The 18,316-nt window shown below is 44.6% G+C and overlaps 3 protein-coding genes across 4 annotated transcripts; 2 read left to right on the forward strand and 1 right to left on the reverse strand.

Moving 5' to 3' along the window:
* Positions 1-2,617: 2,617 nt before the first annotated feature.
* Positions 2,618-7,309, reverse strand: anp32b (acidic (leucine-rich) nuclear phosphoprotein 32 family, member B). Its single transcript, XM_076973944.1, has 7 exons — positions 7,098-7,309; positions 4,692-4,841; positions 4,455-4,577; positions 4,135-4,321; positions 3,951-4,060; positions 3,669-3,735; positions 2,618-2,968 (listed from the first exon to the last, which is right to left on the reverse strand). The coding sequence occupies exons 1-7, from the start codon at positions 7,149-7,151 to the stop codon at positions 2,886-2,888; spliced, it is 774 nt and encodes a 257-aa protein (XP_076830059.1). The 5' UTR covers positions 7,152-7,309; the 3' UTR covers positions 2,618-2,885.
* A 1,201-nt stretch (positions 7,310-8,510) lies between these two features.
* Positions 8,511-12,636, forward strand: hemgn (hemogen). 2 transcript variants are annotated; one of them, XM_076973945.1, is made up of 5 exons: positions 8,511-8,665; positions 10,115-10,184; positions 10,837-10,927; positions 11,603-11,967; positions 12,224-12,636. In XM_076973945.1, exons 2-5 carry the CDS (start codon positions 10,124-10,126, stop codon positions 12,340-12,342), a joined length of 636 nt encoding a protein of 211 aa, XP_076830060.1. In that variant the 5' UTR covers positions 8,511-8,665; positions 10,115-10,123; the 3' UTR covers positions 12,343-12,636. The 2 variants fall into 2 exon arrangements, with proteins under 2 accessions (XP_076830060.1, XP_076830061.1); XM_076973946.1 differs by having other exon boundaries at positions 10,837-10,915.
* A 218-nt stretch (positions 12,637-12,854) lies between these two features.
* trmo (tRNA methyltransferase O) lies at positions 12,855-16,764 on the forward strand. The gene is made up of 6 exons (XM_076973943.1): positions 12,855-13,156; positions 13,271-13,410; positions 13,573-13,747; positions 14,299-14,456; positions 15,140-15,658; positions 15,986-16,764. Exons 1-6 carry the CDS (start codon positions 13,068-13,070, stop codon positions 16,276-16,278), a joined length of 1,374 nt encoding a protein of 457 aa, XP_076830058.1. The 5' UTR covers positions 12,855-13,067; the 3' UTR covers positions 16,279-16,764.
* Positions 16,765-18,316: the final 1,552 nt, after the last annotated feature.

Genomic DNA, 18,316 nt, shown 5'->3' on the forward strand with positions numbered 1-18,316 from the left:
CATGCTCTCTGATGCTTCTGTTGTCATGACTACAGAGGAGCTGGCCAAAGCACACTAATCAAGTGTCTGTGTGTCACATTAGTGACTTAAGGCCTTAGGTTGTTATACTATAATTTATTACAGGTCAGGTCAGATTAATGTGTAGTTCATGATCTGGAACCCAGATGCCATTGTTGCACTGACCCACAGCGCTGGTGAAATGTGTGTATATAACACACATATAAATGCCATATATGCCATCCATAGCTATTTATTAAACTTTAATATTCAGGTCCACCAACTGAATCTCTAATAAGCAGGACATTGGCCTTCTGATCGTCCATATCTCCATTTGTAGAGTATGACCATAATCCAGACACTAAGGCAGAGGATGCCATTCAGGCGTGTGTGTAGCTTTAGAAGACCAATGTTGGTTAATGAGGAATTATGTTTGACCACATGATCGATTTCATTTCTTTTGGCCCCAGAAATGGATGTTCATACACTGCAAAGTCTGCCAGAACATTTCGGTGACTGGTGCAGAATTCATCAGGGCGTGATTGGTCCATTTGGGTGCCTGCTGCACATATATGGAACTCTTCAAAAGGTCCTAAACTCAGCTAATGCAGTAAACATGTAGCAAGTAATCATTTAGCATCACATGCAAATTGAAGTGTTTATTCTTGAAATGACCACATACACACACATCCAGTGTAACTGGTGCTACAGCAATTTCCTCTCTGAAGGTTTTGTGCCTACTCATGTTATAGTCACAGTCATGGCAGGTCATGGCAAGTTCTTTGGGTCCTGCCAGAGGTAAGAGATCTGCACACTCATGTTTTGGTTAATTGTTGAGTACCTTTGCTACCCACAAACAATTCCTGAGCCAAGAGTGTGATTACAAATCTCCTGCGTCCAGTTGAGTTTGAGTACTTAAATGGACTTTACCTGGACACATCTTATCCTTACCACTCTGCTTTAATGCCAAATCTGTTGATAAATCCAAATCAGAAGGGGTATGCGCTCATTCTGATCAAACTGAAGGTCTGAGGTTGAGAGCTCCAGATGTTAGTGGGGATCATACCTCCCTACAGCTCCTCTACACCCCCATCTCCTCCCTCCCCGGGGACACCATGGTGCAATCTCATCAATATACTGAATATGACCTCGTTTTTGAATTACAAGTTATCATTTCAATGTATCTTTCAGCAGTGTATACACAAATATAATGACTAGTGTTCAGTTGTGTTGCTTCATCTTTCATTTGTTTCTGAAGTTGAATGCGTTTGGCAAGTGTTGACCACTTCCTGTTCCTGGAGCACCTCTGCACTACAGGTTAGTGTATTCCGCACTGTCACATCCTTGTTAGAGCAACCAAGAGTTTAACCCATTAATTAGCTAATGAGTTAGATCAGATGGAAGGAAATCCTCACTAGCCTATAGTATACTGTAGTAGATAACCCTAAACTGTACCTGCATATGCTGACTAGGCCTAGTACTGGATAAGCACCTCAATACACTTAACATTTTAAATCAGGACCAGCCAACTAGTCCAGTTCTACTCCTACAGAGTACAGTGTCAATCTGGAATCTTAACATCCCCTTCTTAGCACTTAAATTTAGAACTGTGTGTTTGTCAAAGGCCAGAAACTCTTGCTTTAAAAATAAATTTCAGTGTTGGTACATATGTCCTGTAGTCAGTTACCAGCTAACTGGACACTCAACATGGGAGTTGAATATCCAAACCACTGCTGCATTATCATATGTTGATTTTCCACTGTGGATCGCGTATGAGTTTCAGAACATGTAGACACACGCTACACGTGGAGACAGCCCTAAACTAGACAATCTACATATGTCCAGTGAGCAATAACTAATTTAAACTAGCCATTGTGACTAGGCTACATAGGACACTGTAAGAAACACCTATTTAAGAGGGCACAAGTCAAATACCTTTGATTACAGGAAACAAACTTGCCCTGCGTGATGTACTTTAAAATATACATGCTACACCATTAAACAAGGAATTTCAGATCTGGAATAGCAGCTATTTCACTGCAGTAATGGTCAATCTCAAGTTTCTATAATCTCCAGTTCAGAAGGTAGAAGACGAGATCTTCATGCTTTTCAGCCTGCCTGAAGATAAAATGCCTTTGGTTGATACAGTGAAATATAAAGCACTCTGGTGGCTGATGGCACCACAGTGATTCGGTCATCTGCCAGTAAGGCCAGTGAGGTCGGAGCTGGTTTTTCTTCTGGACAGCTCGGGTCTTCTTCACAACAGAGACAAGCAAAGGAAGAACAAAGCACCAAATGTTATCATTTTATTTACAAAGTTGTTTTTTTGTCTTACAGAAAGTAAAAATGTAGCTACAACCTTGATTTGTGCAACAGGCTGCCACACTAAAATTATGGCTTGCTCGTCACACAGTTGCTATAGCAATAATCTTATTGGGAAATTGGGAACAAAAACAAACAACAAAAACAAAAGATAAAAAAAAGTCAAGGAAAAAAAAAAAACCTCAACAGCAAAAATAAAAGAAGAAAAAAATAATTCTGGAACACAATATTAAAAGCACAGACCCAAAACTAGATACCAGTCCCCAAAGTCCTCACGGGTCTCTAGACACACAGGGTGGGGCAAGGGAAAGGGGCGGGGCTTGACAGTGAACGTCAGAGTGAGCCACCAATGAAGAGGGCTCTCGCTTGGCTCCATGGGCGTAGCTCCACATGCCCCACCCATCCGGTACAGTCTTGCCCCCATAGGGAGCTCAGAGCTGGGGGAGAGTTGTGGAAAGAAGAGCTAGGGGGTGGCAGGTAGAGGTTGGTGGGGCAACTGAGTGGAGCACAGGCTGAAGGTGTAGGGTGGGGGTGGAAGGGTTGGTAGCTGATTGGCTCGTTGGCTCTTATTCATCATCCTCGTCATCATCATCGTCATCTTCATCGTCTGCTTCTCGCTTTCTCTTCTCACCCTTTGTGGTTTCTTCTTCTGTGAAACAAACAATATTAGGAATCTCAGAGTCTCACCAGTTCCCGCTGACGAGAAACCTGCAGTTGACCTTTTTTCAAATCCCTGTAGCAAAATCTGTTGTGTGTGTGTGTGTGTGTGTGTGCGCCACCAGTCTGATAGAACAAAAATGGAGGTGCCAAACACAAAATGTGTCATTACTGCACAACAGTAATCCCAGCACGGCTCACAGCAGGCACTGAAGACTCTTCTCTTGCGTCATAACGACTTCATCACAGCAAAATATAAAAACTGACCCTTCTCTGGTGCAACATGTTCTGTAGCGCACACTAGCTGATTATTGTCCAGATTAAATCTGAATGCAGAGCTACAGGGAAGTGGAGTTAGCATTCACTTGAACTACACGTCAAAAACGGAGGAAATAAACACATCAAATCTGTTCTGATGCAAGATCAGCGTGACCCACTGCCGTGTCCGGCAGCCCAAATAGGAGGGGGCGCTCCAACTATAACAACTTCCAGTGTCTCACAGAACCGACGTCTCAGGAAAAACAATATACCTGCAGTACCAAAGAAGTGCCAACACCTCCTAATCACGAGGGTTTATACACTCAGTCTGGCACTGCAGGCCCAACAGTGAATAACCACTGCAAATTAGTTCAGATTTGGGTCCAATCTCAGTCTGTGAATCCAGCTCTGAAGGTTTAAAATATTATACAAACCTTCATCGTCGTCGTCATCATCATCATCTTCATCATCTACTTCTCCGTCCTGGCCAAAATCTTCCTCCTGCATCATAGAAACTTGCAGTGTTAAGTTGGTCTTTGCTAGCGTGTGGTGTCTGCAGTACTGCAGAGTTAACATGCCCCCCCCCCCCCCCCCATTCAGCACTTTAAAGGGCTGATTTGCCTCAAAATGTAAATGTCTCCAAGGCTCAAAAAAATCAGCCCTGGTCTTTAGTCCTCTGTCCTTGCTTTATTGGTGAAATACAGATAAGTTCGTACCTCATCTTCTCCACTAACATCTTCGTCATCTTCCTCGCCTTCTACCTCATCCTCTTCCTCATCCTCATCATCTTCCTCATCAAAGTCTTCCTCCTCCTCTTCTTCCCCCTCTGTAAAAGTAATGTTACATTAGCATGACAAATGGGGGGAAAATGTTTCACCGACACTGGCGAACCAACCTCACCTTCATCGTCATCATCATCCACTCCATCAGCTTCACAGTCGGAATCGGACGCCTCGCGATCTTCAACGTCGTACCCGTCCAGGTAGGTCAGCTGAGGAAGCAGCTTGAACACACTCTCCCGGTAGTCGTTCAGATTCGTCACTTCACAGTTGAAGAGATCGAGACTTTTCAAGTGGTCAAGTTTTTTCTGCAGAGGTTACAGGTCACAGGTCAAGGACTTTTTTATTTTTCACTTAAGCAGTTATAATGACTGAATGCAACTGTGTGAAAGTAACAAACACCAGCACCACTACCAACAAAATAAGAAATCAGCCACTAACCAAAGGCTCCAGCGTGCTGATGTCCTTCAGTTTGTTGCCGCTCAGGTTTAGATGCGTGAGATTCGGTAGTCTCTCTGCTAAAACATTCAGGCCACCGGAGATTCTGTTGTCACTGAGCTCCAGCTGAAATCATTAACAAACACTCAGAACTCAGCCAGAATTGTGCAGCCTTATGATCTGCAATATGAAAAGGATTAAAAACAAGGATTCAAGGACCAATTCAAGGATTCAACTGACCTTTTTAAGTTTTCCAAGCTTAGGAAGGTTGGACACCGACATTAAACCCACATTTATCAAACTGAGAAATTCAAGATTGACAAATTCTGCAGTGAGACCTTCGATTTTACCCCCATTTGATCTGCAGTTATCAAGAACAAGTTCTCGTACCTAAAACACAAACAGGAATCAAAATGTAAATTACATACACATCACAGAAAATAAGAAAAGAGATAAACAGATTTATAAGAGATTAATATTGCACTCCAATTATTGCCACATTTAATGAAGGGGTGGGGGTGGGGGACGTAGTGGTATTGCTGGCCTAAGTTCAGAAGCACACCACATTCCGCCTCTGCGTACCGAGGCAAAACATTTTATAAACATATTAAACACCCCCAAACGGGAGTTTATATGGTAATATGTACCTGAATTTACGATGGTATTACAAAGCTTTAATTTCTGTAATTACTATGGTGTGTATACTGTGAAACGACTACCACACTGTAGCATTAACTTTGATGACTTGGATGAGAATGGGCTGTTTGAAAATATTCACGCAAGACTTTCTAAACCAACATGTGTTTGTCAAGCACATAAAAAAAAACCCCAAAAAACTGTTCATAGAGCAACATTTAACCCGCAACTACACCTCTGGTAGCAATGTAGAGCTACAATCCGTGTACTCGAAAGCATGTCACAGCCTTCGCAGCAGGCACTAATGACAAACGTTTAGTTAGCCACCAGCTAACCGTCGCCCCTTTTAAGAGCCGCCGCGCTGCCAACACCGCCAGAGAGCCGCACCGACGCCATTAGCTACATAACCACCCCACAGCGAGAGGCTACTCGCCAAAACCCTACATAAGCGTCTCTTCGTTGCATTTTACACGGTACACCACAAGTGGGACGTATTTTAAAACGCAGGTGGAAACTATAAATTGGTATCATGTTGCTGCAACCCTTTTTTCCGAGAGAGACGAAGAAAACATTCAGAGCGGAAATTAGTAAGACAAAGATGGAGAGAGTTCCTTCCTCCACAGCACCAGAGACGACAGAGTGACAACATGGCGACTCCAGAGACACAGTACGCACAGATCTCAACGTTAATGGGAGGGGATTGTAAAAAATTTCAATGTGGCGTGTAAGATATATTCTGCAGTTTATGTACAGCGTATATTTATTGTATGCAAGGCATTGTTTGCATGCTTTTAAGCAAATGTAGCTAAATTTCCGCCGGATTCCCCCCCCATCCACTAGCAAAGCAAATGTGGCTACTTTGACTCGGTCACTCGTGCGGTGGTGGCACGCCATCGTGTTTCTGGTACAAACTTAACCAAACGGCCGAGAACGGAACAAATTGGTGCACTTAAAAGTTTAAACACTTTAGAGGATGTGTAAAATGAGCGCACACATCCGTCTCTTCGGTGTGCGGCTGGGCTAACTAGCGTGTGGCGTAATGGCGGGAACGAAATTCGCTGATCAGCCGTGTGTCGCTCCGGCCGCCCGGCAGTGATCTCCACAGGAGAAAACTTTAAAAAACGGGGCTTTAACTCCAGCACCACATTAATTTCAGCTGCGTTTTGTAGCTAATATTTTTTTTCGATCATATTAATTTCAGTGGAAATTTTTACACTGGAAAAAAACCTGGCCCTTTAAATCTAACTCAGCCGCCTATCGAGCTATTAAACATATAGCTAACTGGCTAGCCGAGCGCGAGACTCGCCGTTTCGTCCGTTACAGTTGGCAGATGGTGTCAACTATTTTCTTGCGCTCTCTCACGCTAGCTCGGCTCAGTTCCTGGACTTAAATACGAATAACACACAAAGCGGACGGTGTAACGAGGTGCCAGGGCGAAACAAAAAAAGCAGCGGGTCGCTCGAAATTGTACACAAATGTGAATTCCAGCTCGCTGCTCGTGGTTTTAAAGCGCTTTGTGATAAAGGGCGCCCCGTTTAGCGGCGGTGTTAGCCAGCTAGCAACAAACATGGCTCCCGGTCTCGTGAAATAAACCATTCCGTCTAGCTGTGTCCGATGCATCGTGGCAGAACAGCCCACCAACGACACCAGTGTAAAAGTTGCTAAATATTTGAATGTGACCCTATCAAATATTGTACAGCTGCAACATCGAGTGTTGGGGGGCTGCGAAACAGTTCGAGTGCTGCAATAACGTGGGTAAAAGATCCAGCTTTCGAAACTAACAATTCAATAAAGCTTTTGTAGTCTGGTGCCCTTTGTATCAAAACAAACCGTTGTGGTATTAAAAAACCTGAATATTCAGCCAGGAGCAACAATCCAGTCTTATAGCTAGTTCTCTCGAAACGTTAAACCCATGTGGTTACCATTAACTGCACAGGTCACTTGGAAGCAAAAAGTAGCGAGCTAGCATGGCTAGGCAGAAAACTAAGGTTTGGCTCAAAAGCCACTCACATCAGATGGTGTCCTGTTTCTTAGCTCCAAATGGATCCTCTTTTTCATATCCATGTCGCCCTTGAGAAGTTAGACTCTTCCCTCTTGGGGTTCGGTGGAATTTCTGTTTAGCCCAAAAGGCAGAGAGATGCCCTAATGGAGGGAGAATATGGGACTGTATAATGATCTGAACCAAACGCCAACTTAGTCAGGGAGAGGAGAAACCATGGAGGGAAACAGGACTGAAACAAATATATACTCAATATCGCCATCTCTGGTCAGCGATGTTCATTGCAGTTAAACGGGCAATGCAGTCTCAAAAACACGAACGGCGTCATGTTCGAAAAGATTTACTACTGCATTCTTTATTTACGAATATTGTTTGATTTTATAAACCCAAAATGATTGTCAGTTACTTTGAATATGCATGATTGCAGATGTCTAAAGATTTATTTGTGTTTTTCCCCCATGTGGATTTGTACTGATATCTTGTAGTTATTTATATAAGTATACATTTGCAACGAATTATGTTTTTTTGTGTTTTTTATTTTAAACGAAACATCAAATGTACAAGCATTTGTCACACGTTTAAGTTTTACCTCAAATGCATACAGTGTTTTCTCCCTCAGTATCAACTGACCCACTAACTGTTCCTTGACTGTTCTTATAACATGTTTATTAAAGGAAAACATGACAATGTGAGCAACAAATCTTGATTCCAGTTGTTTTGACATTTTATGTGTTTTGTGCAGACACACGCTGCATTTAACGGTTACAACATTTCGAATAATAATTAATAAATCTACCAGAAATTGTCCTGGCAAGTACCCCCCTCCCAAAAAAAAGACCCCGACACAGATGCTCATTGAGGTCTGAAACAGAGGGGAGGTGTGTTATTTGCACTGCAGTGAAGTGTCCGTTGTATATACGTGTTTGAGGTGGGGGTGTCTGGCCTGCCTTCTGCACACACATTGGAGCCCTTGAGGTCTGACTGACTCTAACCTGTGCGCCTGTGCTCCCTGCTGAGCGGGTTATGAGTGGCCCACTGCACTGGAGGACACCGCAATGAATATGATGAGAGGAAGTGATCGGCATGCCCAGGATATGATACAATAACGATAGAATAAAGAAAAACTTATCCTGCAGTTTTAGTAGTTGTTTGTTAAAATAACAAAATAAACAACAAAACTACTTTTTCAGTATTCAAAGTCCTCAAGACATTTCTGCTATACGTTCTACAACATTAAGGAGTTGTTTGGGGTGTCCCCACAATAAGATTGTTCATCTCATTTGTGATTTATGTGTACCGTATCTTTCAACAGAAAACCGAAACGCTATAAAAGTCATCAACCAGCAGGGGGCACTATGTGAATTTTGGCCAACTGTGCCTCAATTGTGTTCAGACCTCAGCACATGTATAAGAGTGCACTTGCTACTAGTGTCCCCGCCAGACCCGCTGATGACTTATAGCGTCATCAGCAGCAGTTAGTAAAAACACTTACTGTGTATGACGGGAAAAAGAAGTCCACACAAACATACATGAGACCTCCATAAACGTACAGCAGCTGACAATTCTTTATTCAGTAAAGGTAAGAGGTTGTCCTGGCATATTTTGCTTTTGACGTATGATTCAATAATATATCTTTGCTCTTGTTTTACATAATTCTTTTTACTGGAAGGGTTTTTAATTTCTTTTTTACTAAAGAAGGGTTTTGTGTGTGTGTTTATTTAAAGAGGTCAACAATATTAACTTTGCAGTCACACTGCATTGAATAGTGATTGCATCTGTGTCTGTTACAGATTAGACATAAGATTGCATATGGGAAAACCTTAGTAACAACTCATTGTACTGTTTTGTTTTTTCAATGGAAGTCTAACGGCAATTTTATTTTTCTATGGTTGCTGCTTGTAGCTTTATAGTCATCTCATTTTTTTGGTTTTATGTTATTTTTTTTGCTTTGTAACTGATCTTTGAAAATGACCCAACTTGATATTACCTATCACAAAAACTACTGGGCATCCAGCACTCATGAGTCAGAGGGGACGGATAGTGTGAGGAAGAAGCTTGTCTTGCCGTGTGACAGCTGAACCTCCTGGTCAGCCGGCCTCCATGTGTGTGGTGAAGATTGAGACCACGCCCAGTGAAGAAATAGTGCAGATAAGCGTGGAACGCCTGTCATCTGGAGCCCGGGAAAAGGCTGACAACTCTGAGTGGTCGAAACCCGCGAACCAGAAAAGCAGTAGCAGGCACACACACACACACACACACACACACCATCCACCCACGGACCACATGGGTTGACCCAGACCCAGTCTTCCACACAACAAAGATGTTCTGTAACAGCTGTGCTCCAGTGCAACTGAACAGCCTGTTGCTAGTGATGGTGTGCTGTTGTTTAAAGCACACACACCATGGGGCAGAGCAAGCATTTCCCCCCATTCTTTAAATAGATGTTTAGTGTGGTGGATTCAAGACTGAACTTGTGAAGTGGGATAAGACTGAGGCGTTTGTATCTTTCTTGCCAGCAGCCACAGACCACCATGTTTCCCTGCAGAATCCAGTGTGCAACGTAAACATGCCACTGCTTAAAAACTCTCTGTAGAATCAGCCACCTTATATAGCTACATGTCAGACTTTAAAAAAAGGAAAAAAAAATGTATAGAAAGTAATGTGAAAACTTTAAAAACCATTTATAGTCATACTCTGATTGCCTACACCCATATAAACTCAAATCAGCAGGTTGACTTCAGGATTGCTCTGTTCTAAACCAGGTGTAGAAGATTTTAAAAATTCAAAAGATGACACAGCACACATGATGACCAATCCCATCTGTACCAGCAGCATGACCAGAGTGTTTTGTGCTTGTGACTACTCTGCCAAGTCCCCCACCTTTGCAAATAAGATAAGAACGACGTTGCAAGAACTCTCCCAGTTCTCTGTTAATGTTTGGCCAGATAATTATTCTCTTTGGGGGAGGGAACCACAAATAGTCTTTTTTGTTCTGCCTTTCTTCCAATGCACTATATTCATTTGATAGGACAACAAAATGGAGGAGACACTTGAGAAGGAGAACCCAGTGGACACGAAGGCTCCAGACAGCGATGAAGGTATGACCCTTCAACTGCATATGACCTTTCAACTGCACAGAGACTCTAAATACAACTCAGGGACATCTGAATGAGACATTCAGTTTAGTTTAAGCCTTGTTCCACAAGCATTTAACATTCATTCATTCCCAGACAGTAAAACTGTAACTGGTAATGAAGGAATGCAGCACTTGCATCAGAAGCCGTTTTGAGAATTGTACCTCCGATTTGTAAAGGAAGAGATTTTTTCTTCGAATTGTTCCAACGTGGTTCGGCAAAGTGATATTTACTCAGAGTTACGGTTTGATCTGTACAGAGTGACATATGTCATGTAAGCCTTCTTGCCAAATTGTGCTAAGACTGTTGGTCAATATAGTATTCCTATCGAAACTCCTATCGAAGCTGTTGTCACTGGTACAATATGTGTGACAGTAAACACGGTGAAGCTATCACAGACCTTTGGTCTGGTTATGTCTTACCAGTGATAGTTTTGCCTTAGAACATGCAAAGAGTTGAACTTCCAGCAACCTTTATTTGAACTGAACTTGGAGTCCAAACTACCTATCAAGAGCTTACCTCTTCTTTGATTCCAACAGCTATCACCTACATTTAAAAATCTATTGCTAAAGAGTGACCTGTCTGCAAAGCACTGTGGGATATGTTTTTATGGCAGGTGGGATTGGCCGGCGGCTGCGGGACCGAGACCTGCTGAGGAAGAGAAAGGCTGAGGCAGAAGAGAAGGCGACTAACCAGTGGGTTTATGGGTAAAGTTGGTGCTCGTGCAGTGTGGTGTGGGGCTGCAGTAACTCCACACAAACTAATGGCGTGTTTTCTTTACAGATGTATTGATTCTGTAAACCCATCCTCACTCTGTTTTAGTGCTGATAGATAGTGTAGATGTGTACATGGAGAGGATTGTCACTCATCTGTCCTGATCTTATGTGGGAACTGGGGCTAAGGGTGGGGGAGGGGTGTGTGTGGGGGGTGGGATGAGGCGTGTGAAGTGAGGGTGGGGTGGATATGGGTATGGGGGTGATGGGTGGGGGTGGGGGGAGGATACACACACACACACACACACACACACACACACATAAGAAACTAGATATTCAGGCTCTGCATTCCAGCACCTACCCCAGTGGGTTAAAGAGGCTTTCACAGAAGGATGAATGAGTGCATTCTTCCAATTAACTGCAATGTTATGTTGAAGATTAATACACATGAATACACATTAATTTACATGTACAGAAGAACCCATTTATTTTACTCATGTACGTATGCTTTATTCACATATACTGTAAACATGTTCCTCTTCTCTGTGTATGTGCTTCAGAGCATATACAGTGTGAATCTAATGTAAACAAAGTGTTCCTGATTGGAGTTCAAACATTCCCCCGTTTTGAAGGAGTGAGCTCTGATAGTGTTTCTCCCAAAACTTCCAGAGCCCAGAGCAGGAAGAGAGCACGGAAAGAGCCCAGCAACACTCCAGGGAAGAAGGGCCGGCCGAGGAAGACCACCCCGGCTGCCGATCCCCAAACGGATCAGGCCCGGCTCCAAGCAGCCCACCAGCCAGAGATGCCCATCCCAGTGCAGCAACCTGCCCCGGTCCCTGTCCTTACCCCTCACACAGCATCTGCCCCAGCAGTGACCCAACAACCACCTGAGCTCCTGCCTGCCCCTGCTACTGGGGTGGCACTGGAGGAAGTGCCAAGCAGCAAGGCTGTTGGGGAAGTTTTAATCGAAGACCTGGGGCCAGATGAGGAGGAGGACAGACCACAACCTCCAGAGGGGCTTGTCATTGACCAAGGTTTTGAAACGGCCTATTCTTATAAGACTTAACTACATACATCTACTATAACATGTATAATCAGTCAGTTGAGTCATGTATAATCCATATGTGGGCAACTTTGCACACATGCATAGTCAACATTTAAAAACATTATATTCAGTAGGAAATCTTCATTATTGATGTTGTAGTCCAGTCTAGGACAAGGGTTTGGAAAACCAGACGATTGTCAACAACGTGCATGGCTTACTGTGACACAACAATACGTTTTTTACAGGCGCTTATGAAGAACCCGCCGTTGGATTGGCCGAACTGAACAAAGCGTTTTCTGAGCCAGTGTTAGCCCCGCCCCCAGCTCCAACTCAGCAAGCCTACATACCTGGAAACGTGCTGTAAACGTTACCGTGGGAGCTCTCGACCAATCAGAAACATCATAGCAATTTGACCGTTTCATTTTGTATTAAAGTGAACCATTGTATTTGTGGTGAACCTTAATTTTAAGTTTGTATATGCAACACGAAAAGCCTTTTCACCTTAGGTTTTATTTGTGATTTCAAACCAGAACAAATGTATATTTATTCGTGCATTGTTTTTTTGTCGATTGCAATGTGATATCGCTTTATTAAGCCTGACGACGCATTTTTGCAAGATGAACAATTTTAATAAAGAAAGAATAACAATGGATTTTTACCTCTGATGTTTGCAAAGATGGTTATTCACATATGTTGGCACATGGCCAGGCGCCTTTACACCCCCCGATGATAAAAAAGTAATAGTAAATTTTTTTAATAGAATTAAAAAATAGAAAAAAATAATCACTGTTCTGATTAGCATGGTGTAAAACTTTACTGTAAAGAAAGAATAAAAAGAGCAGCGAGCAAACGCTACAAAACAGCACAACACCCCGCGCAAGACATTGCTTGTCCAACACATTTGTCAGTAGCACGTGTTTCAGTAGGGAAGGTTACAGTAGTTCACGCTGTTTAAAGTGGTTTTTAGAAGTTGTAGAAACGATTAGTCTTCGCGAACAAAGACAGTATTTATACACATTTATTCATTCTCCACTTTCAGAAACCCAACTCTAAATATCTAGGGTTGTAGCTAGCTGACTGGCTAATAAAATGTCGGCAGCACCCTGTCACTGTTTTGAACAAACCCAAAGGTTTAAACAACAAGTATCGGTAATGAGGAAGGAGATAAAGAACCTCAGGTATGTATGTAATTGTAATTAATACATCCAGCTCATACATCCAGTGTCGAAGGTAAATACTATCTACTTGCATCCTTTCAGTAGGTTGGTAGGTAAAACTGCTTATTTCCACAGACAACATGTAGACAGCGTGGTTCGGGCACACAGGAAACAGATGTCGTCCCTCCAGTCCATACTGGCGGGTGGTGTTAGCCCAGGAAGACCAGTCCGTCCGTCCCGGGATCAGGGTGGGACGCAGGTGTCTTTAGAGCAAGGTGAGGACTCGTGGTCCATCAGGCAACATGCCTGATCATTGGATTTACAACAACCTTTTAAAAATATTACTGATTTACAATACGCAGCATACGAGATACTGTGGTCTCCGCAAGGCGTGATGTAGCTGTTAACGTTCCCACTGTGGATGTTGCCCGTCCCAGGTCACGTTGAGACCGTCCCCATCGGATACATCAGCTCGTGTTTCGCGCGTAAGAGCGGGACCCCACGGCAGCCCGCGCTCTGCGCGTCATCTCGCGCGCGCCTGCAGATACGCGCCTCGGTCTTCAACAATCCTGCACACGCGCTCGCCGGGCTGGAGCAGTACTCCCACGTGTGGTGTGTGTGAGATCGGACCGTCACTGGAATCATGTGCAGTCTGCAGCTTTGAGTGCATATCCAATTGAATGGGGGGTATCATTCTGTTGAATGTCCCCACATTACTTGGTCATGAACTAAAAATGACGTGTTGCGTTTCTTGCAATTAAAAACAATAACAATAATAATTGAAAGCAGTTATAGGAGTACACGCATGTACACTTTTAAACGTTATTGTAAACGGTTTGATGGTCTTTTTGCTATTTCACGTTTATAGTAAATATTTTGGATGAAGGCCAGATTTATTAGTCTGGAGATAATGAGATGAGGATCATGACATACCCCTCTGCTTAAAGCTCATATAAACACACACACATGCACACACACACACACACACACCCAGGACAAGCCCGTGTTTCTGAAGGTAAACCTTATATCAAAAGCCACTGATCTTTATATGCAGTATTGCTGCAGCCAGTGTTTGTCATGATGACGTAAATCATTTCAAGTGTTTCTCAAGGTCAGTGTTTCCATTCCTCACATCTGCTTTTTGTTGTCCTTCCTCCTTTCAGGCTCATCTTCCTCTTCCATAAGAATGGCCACATGAGCTACAAAGCCAAGGTGAAGCCCCCACGCCTTAACGGGCTGAGGGTGGGGGTGTACTCCACCCGCAGCCCCCACAGGCCCAACGCCCTCGGCCTCACCCTCGCCCGGCTGGAGGGCATTGAAGGTCAGAGCGCCCTCTTCTGGCTGTCATGCGGAAGGAGCAGGGAGTAGTGAGGTTCCCTCAGATGGTCCCGCTCTCCACCTGTCCATGGAGTTATCTGAAGGGGGCTGGTGTAGGTACAGGACAGCAGCAGGTGGTAAAGGGGTGTGAGCACTGCTGGGTTAGTCAGCCATGTCACCCTTGTAGATATGCCCTCTCTTTCAGCCTTGAACACAACTGTTAGCAGTCCAGGAAACATCGTAATTACACATTTTAGTTATTTCCTATTTATATATTCTTGCACTTTGGATATTAAATTAAACAATAACTGCGTTTCAAGCGTATAATGCCAGCGGTGGTTCACTATGGAGACTGTTTACTCATATTTGTGTGTAACAAGTTTTGCAGACAGAGTCCTCCTTAAGAGCAGAGTGAGGTTCAGGTCACGTGACTAAAGACCAGAACTTCCATAGCTGCTGGTTCTTGGGAATTCACCTCATTCTCATGCCTTGGTTTGATGTGTTTAGTCTGTTCTGAATAATCAATATGCCTCTGTACACTTTAGAGTTCACCCAGCTGCTTTCATTGACCATCCTTAACCCTTATAACCCTTTATAACCCATTACTCATTAATAACTCATTAATGCACTGTTCATGCCTCTGATCGTATGTGTCACGACATTAGTGTACGTTCTGTTGTTCAATAGGTGACACACTCCACCTGTCCAGTGTGGATCTGATTGCTGGGACTCCAGTGTTGGATATTAAACCGTATATCCCAGAATACGACTCCCCACTAACGAGGCTGAACGTGGACACCTGTTACCAGCAAGCAGGAGCCTCCATGATGTCGGATGCTTCCCACACCCTTGAGGAAGATCCTGAAGAGGAGTGTGCATCTTCATCACAGGCCATGGCCACAGAGCCATCTGGGTCAGAAACATCCGGGCCCAGTGACTTCAGCAAAGTACTAGCTGAAGTGAAAGATTATCTCCAGCAGGGGGAGCTGTTTGCAGAGAGCGCAGCAGAGAGGAGGCCTGCAGACGCTGCTGTGGTCACAAGCACTGAGCCTGAGAAAGATGTGGCTTCTAGGGTGTCCTATGGACCAGAGGCCTATAGCAGGATTGCTGACTGGATCAGAGATCCCCCAGTGGGTACACTGAGTGTACGATTCACCTCTACTGCTGAGAGAGAGCTCACACAGTTTGGACCTCCTGACAGCACAGGTAGCTTTTGTTTACCTTCACATACACACACTGTCAGAGCATACACTGCATGTTTTATCCATTAGGGGGCAACCTAGTTAAGCCACTGTGTGTTTATGTACTCTTAAGTGGGCATAGTGCACTTTAAACAAATACAAATGTTGGATGAAGCCATTGCACTGACCTGTAGAAATAAAGCAGGAAGGCATTAAACGTAATAATAATGTCGTAACCTTGATCTAATTATCCTGTCTTGGAATCGTTTTTTGTCCTTTTGACTGAAGAAAGAAAACAGTAGTGATGGAATGTGGATATGACCTCACACGACTTCCTGCTTGTGTTGAGCAGACACGGGGCGGCCCAAGTTCCAGTTCCTGAAGGGCCCAGAGGACGCGGCGGCTGCAATCCGGGCGCTGTTAGCAGCTGACCCACGCTCCGTGTACCGCCGCTCCCGCTGTCCCGACCGCCTCTTCTTCTTCACCCTGGACACGGCCGACGTCACCTGCTGGTTCGGCGATGGCTTTGTGGAGGTCCTGCGAGTGCGGCCTGTAGGTCTGACCCTCAGTGCCGCTGTAACGCCCACGTCACCACATGGTAACGCGCCAACACCTGCACCTGTCCTGTCGGACTGTCGGAGTTAGCGCTGCTGGGCTCTGGTATGTTACAACCAAATGCACGCACTGGTCTGCCATTATCCTGTGGGTGAAATGAAGGCACCCCTTCAAAGTCAAACTCCTCACGGCAGCTCCAGGGCCGTCGGGAAGGTGTCACGTATACAGTACACAGTCAAACCCTCCCTGATCCAGATCACCAGCTGCCCTGAGCTGCTTGTGCTTTGTGGGAATCAACCAGACACTTCAGGTGCAGCCGATAGAGATGAGCTGGAGAATTGTGGGTAAATTCCTTTATGACTTGTCGTACTTGCGTCCTTTAACAAAAAATTGTCCCAGGGTTAGTATGGTCTTCTCTTTCCAAACATGTGACCCTGGAAGAGGCTAAAAGAGCAGTAATTGTTGCACCTGTTACCAGACCAGATTTGTTCAGGATTTTCAGTGATGTAAATGTGGTTGCGAATGGTCCTGATGTGTCTGGAAAGATTTTAATAAAAAGATACAAAAAATTTTGCACATTGTTGTGTGTTTAATGTCCATCCGATATGAAAGTCAAAGTCAAATTTATGTATATAGCACTTTTTAAAACACATGTCATAAAGCAGCATGGGTCCAGATCCCTAATGAGCAAGCCAGGGGCGACAGTGGCAAGGAAAAACTCCCTATGATGGTGGGGATTAGGAAGAAACATTGGGAGGATCAAGACTCAAAAGGGAACCCATCCTCCATTGGGCAGCCCACAAGTAAAGTCCATATTTATAGTTCTAATATAGTTTTATAGTTCCAGTTATAGTTCTAATTCTAGGCCAAGCAGTCACAGTCCCTCCAATGTAGATGTTGAACCTCAGGTAGGAGTTGGCATCGGCCCGTCCGCTGGTGGTGTCCTGTTCAGCTACAGAGGTCAAAATGGTGTGTTACAAGTGCAGAGTTCAGCTGGTGTGTAGCGTAAGGAACCAGGGGAGCATCAGCCTTCACCCAACATGGTTCAACAAAGAAAAGTGCAGTGACCCTGGTGGTGTTTGAACATTGTTCTAACTACATTGTTCTTTCTTCAGAGTAAAGATTTCTGGTATTCCAGAGTTGTTTCCTGTGAGGTTCGGTAGGCGTGAGGGTAAGAGTCTCTAGTGTAGCTGCTTTCTTGTTTCCAGTGACTGAGTATTGATGTGAGAGGAGTTTGGCACCCAGCAAGTGTGAGATTTATTATCTAAACCGTTTCTTATAGCAACGGTGCACAACTTCACAGCTCAAACACCATTGAAGACCAGGAAGAGCTAAACCTGCATCGCTACCAAGAAGGTTCATTTGATCAAAACGGGTAAAATACCAGTTCTGTTACTGACTGTTCCTATCTGCTCCGTGTGATTGGCTGTCAGCCTAACTGATCTGAGATCAGAGTTAACATGGCTCTACATAAGGCCATATTGAAGGGGGATTTCTTGGTGACTAGGAGGCTCGTTGAATGCGGAGCGGACGTGAACGCTCGCGATTCCGAGAGCCGCACACCGCTCATGCTCTGTTGTCTCCATGACAACGAGGACTGGGCGCTGGGTGTGGCCAGAATGCTGTTGGCGCACGGGGGTCGCGTGGGCTCACGTGACCCCCGGGGTCGATCGGCCCTCGTCTATGCAGTGCTCTACCAACGTGTGGGCCTGGTGCAGCTCTTCCTACGCGCGTTGAACTTTGACCTCAGTGTTCCCGACCGTGTTGGAGGTACAGCGTTGGGATACGCCGCTCAGGCCGGCCACCAGACCATCGAGACACTGCTGCTGCAGACCTTGAGGAGGTACGGGTGGAGCGAAAGAACGTCCGGACGTGGGGCCATTACAGGAGTGGCCAGAGTGCAGCCACACCGCATCCAGAACTCACGGTCAGACAGTGGCGTGCGGACAAGCATCCGCCCGTACAAGACGCTCTCAGACAAGCTGTGGACAAACCGAGAATCCCTCCGGAGAACGTTCGGTCTTAAACACCTTCCCACTGCCCAAGCTGCAGCGAAGATGGTTAGAGATGAGAGGGAGGAGATGGGTGGAGGCAGACCGGAGGGAAAGGGAGGGAGTGGAGGTAAAAG

This window comes from Brachyhypopomus gauderio, chromosome 15 (assembly GCF_052324685.1).
Source record: "Brachyhypopomus gauderio isolate BG-103 chromosome 15, BGAUD_0.2, whole genome shotgun sequence".
Taxonomy (NCBI): domain Eukaryota; kingdom Metazoa; phylum Chordata; class Actinopteri; order Gymnotiformes; family Hypopomidae; genus Brachyhypopomus; species Brachyhypopomus gauderio.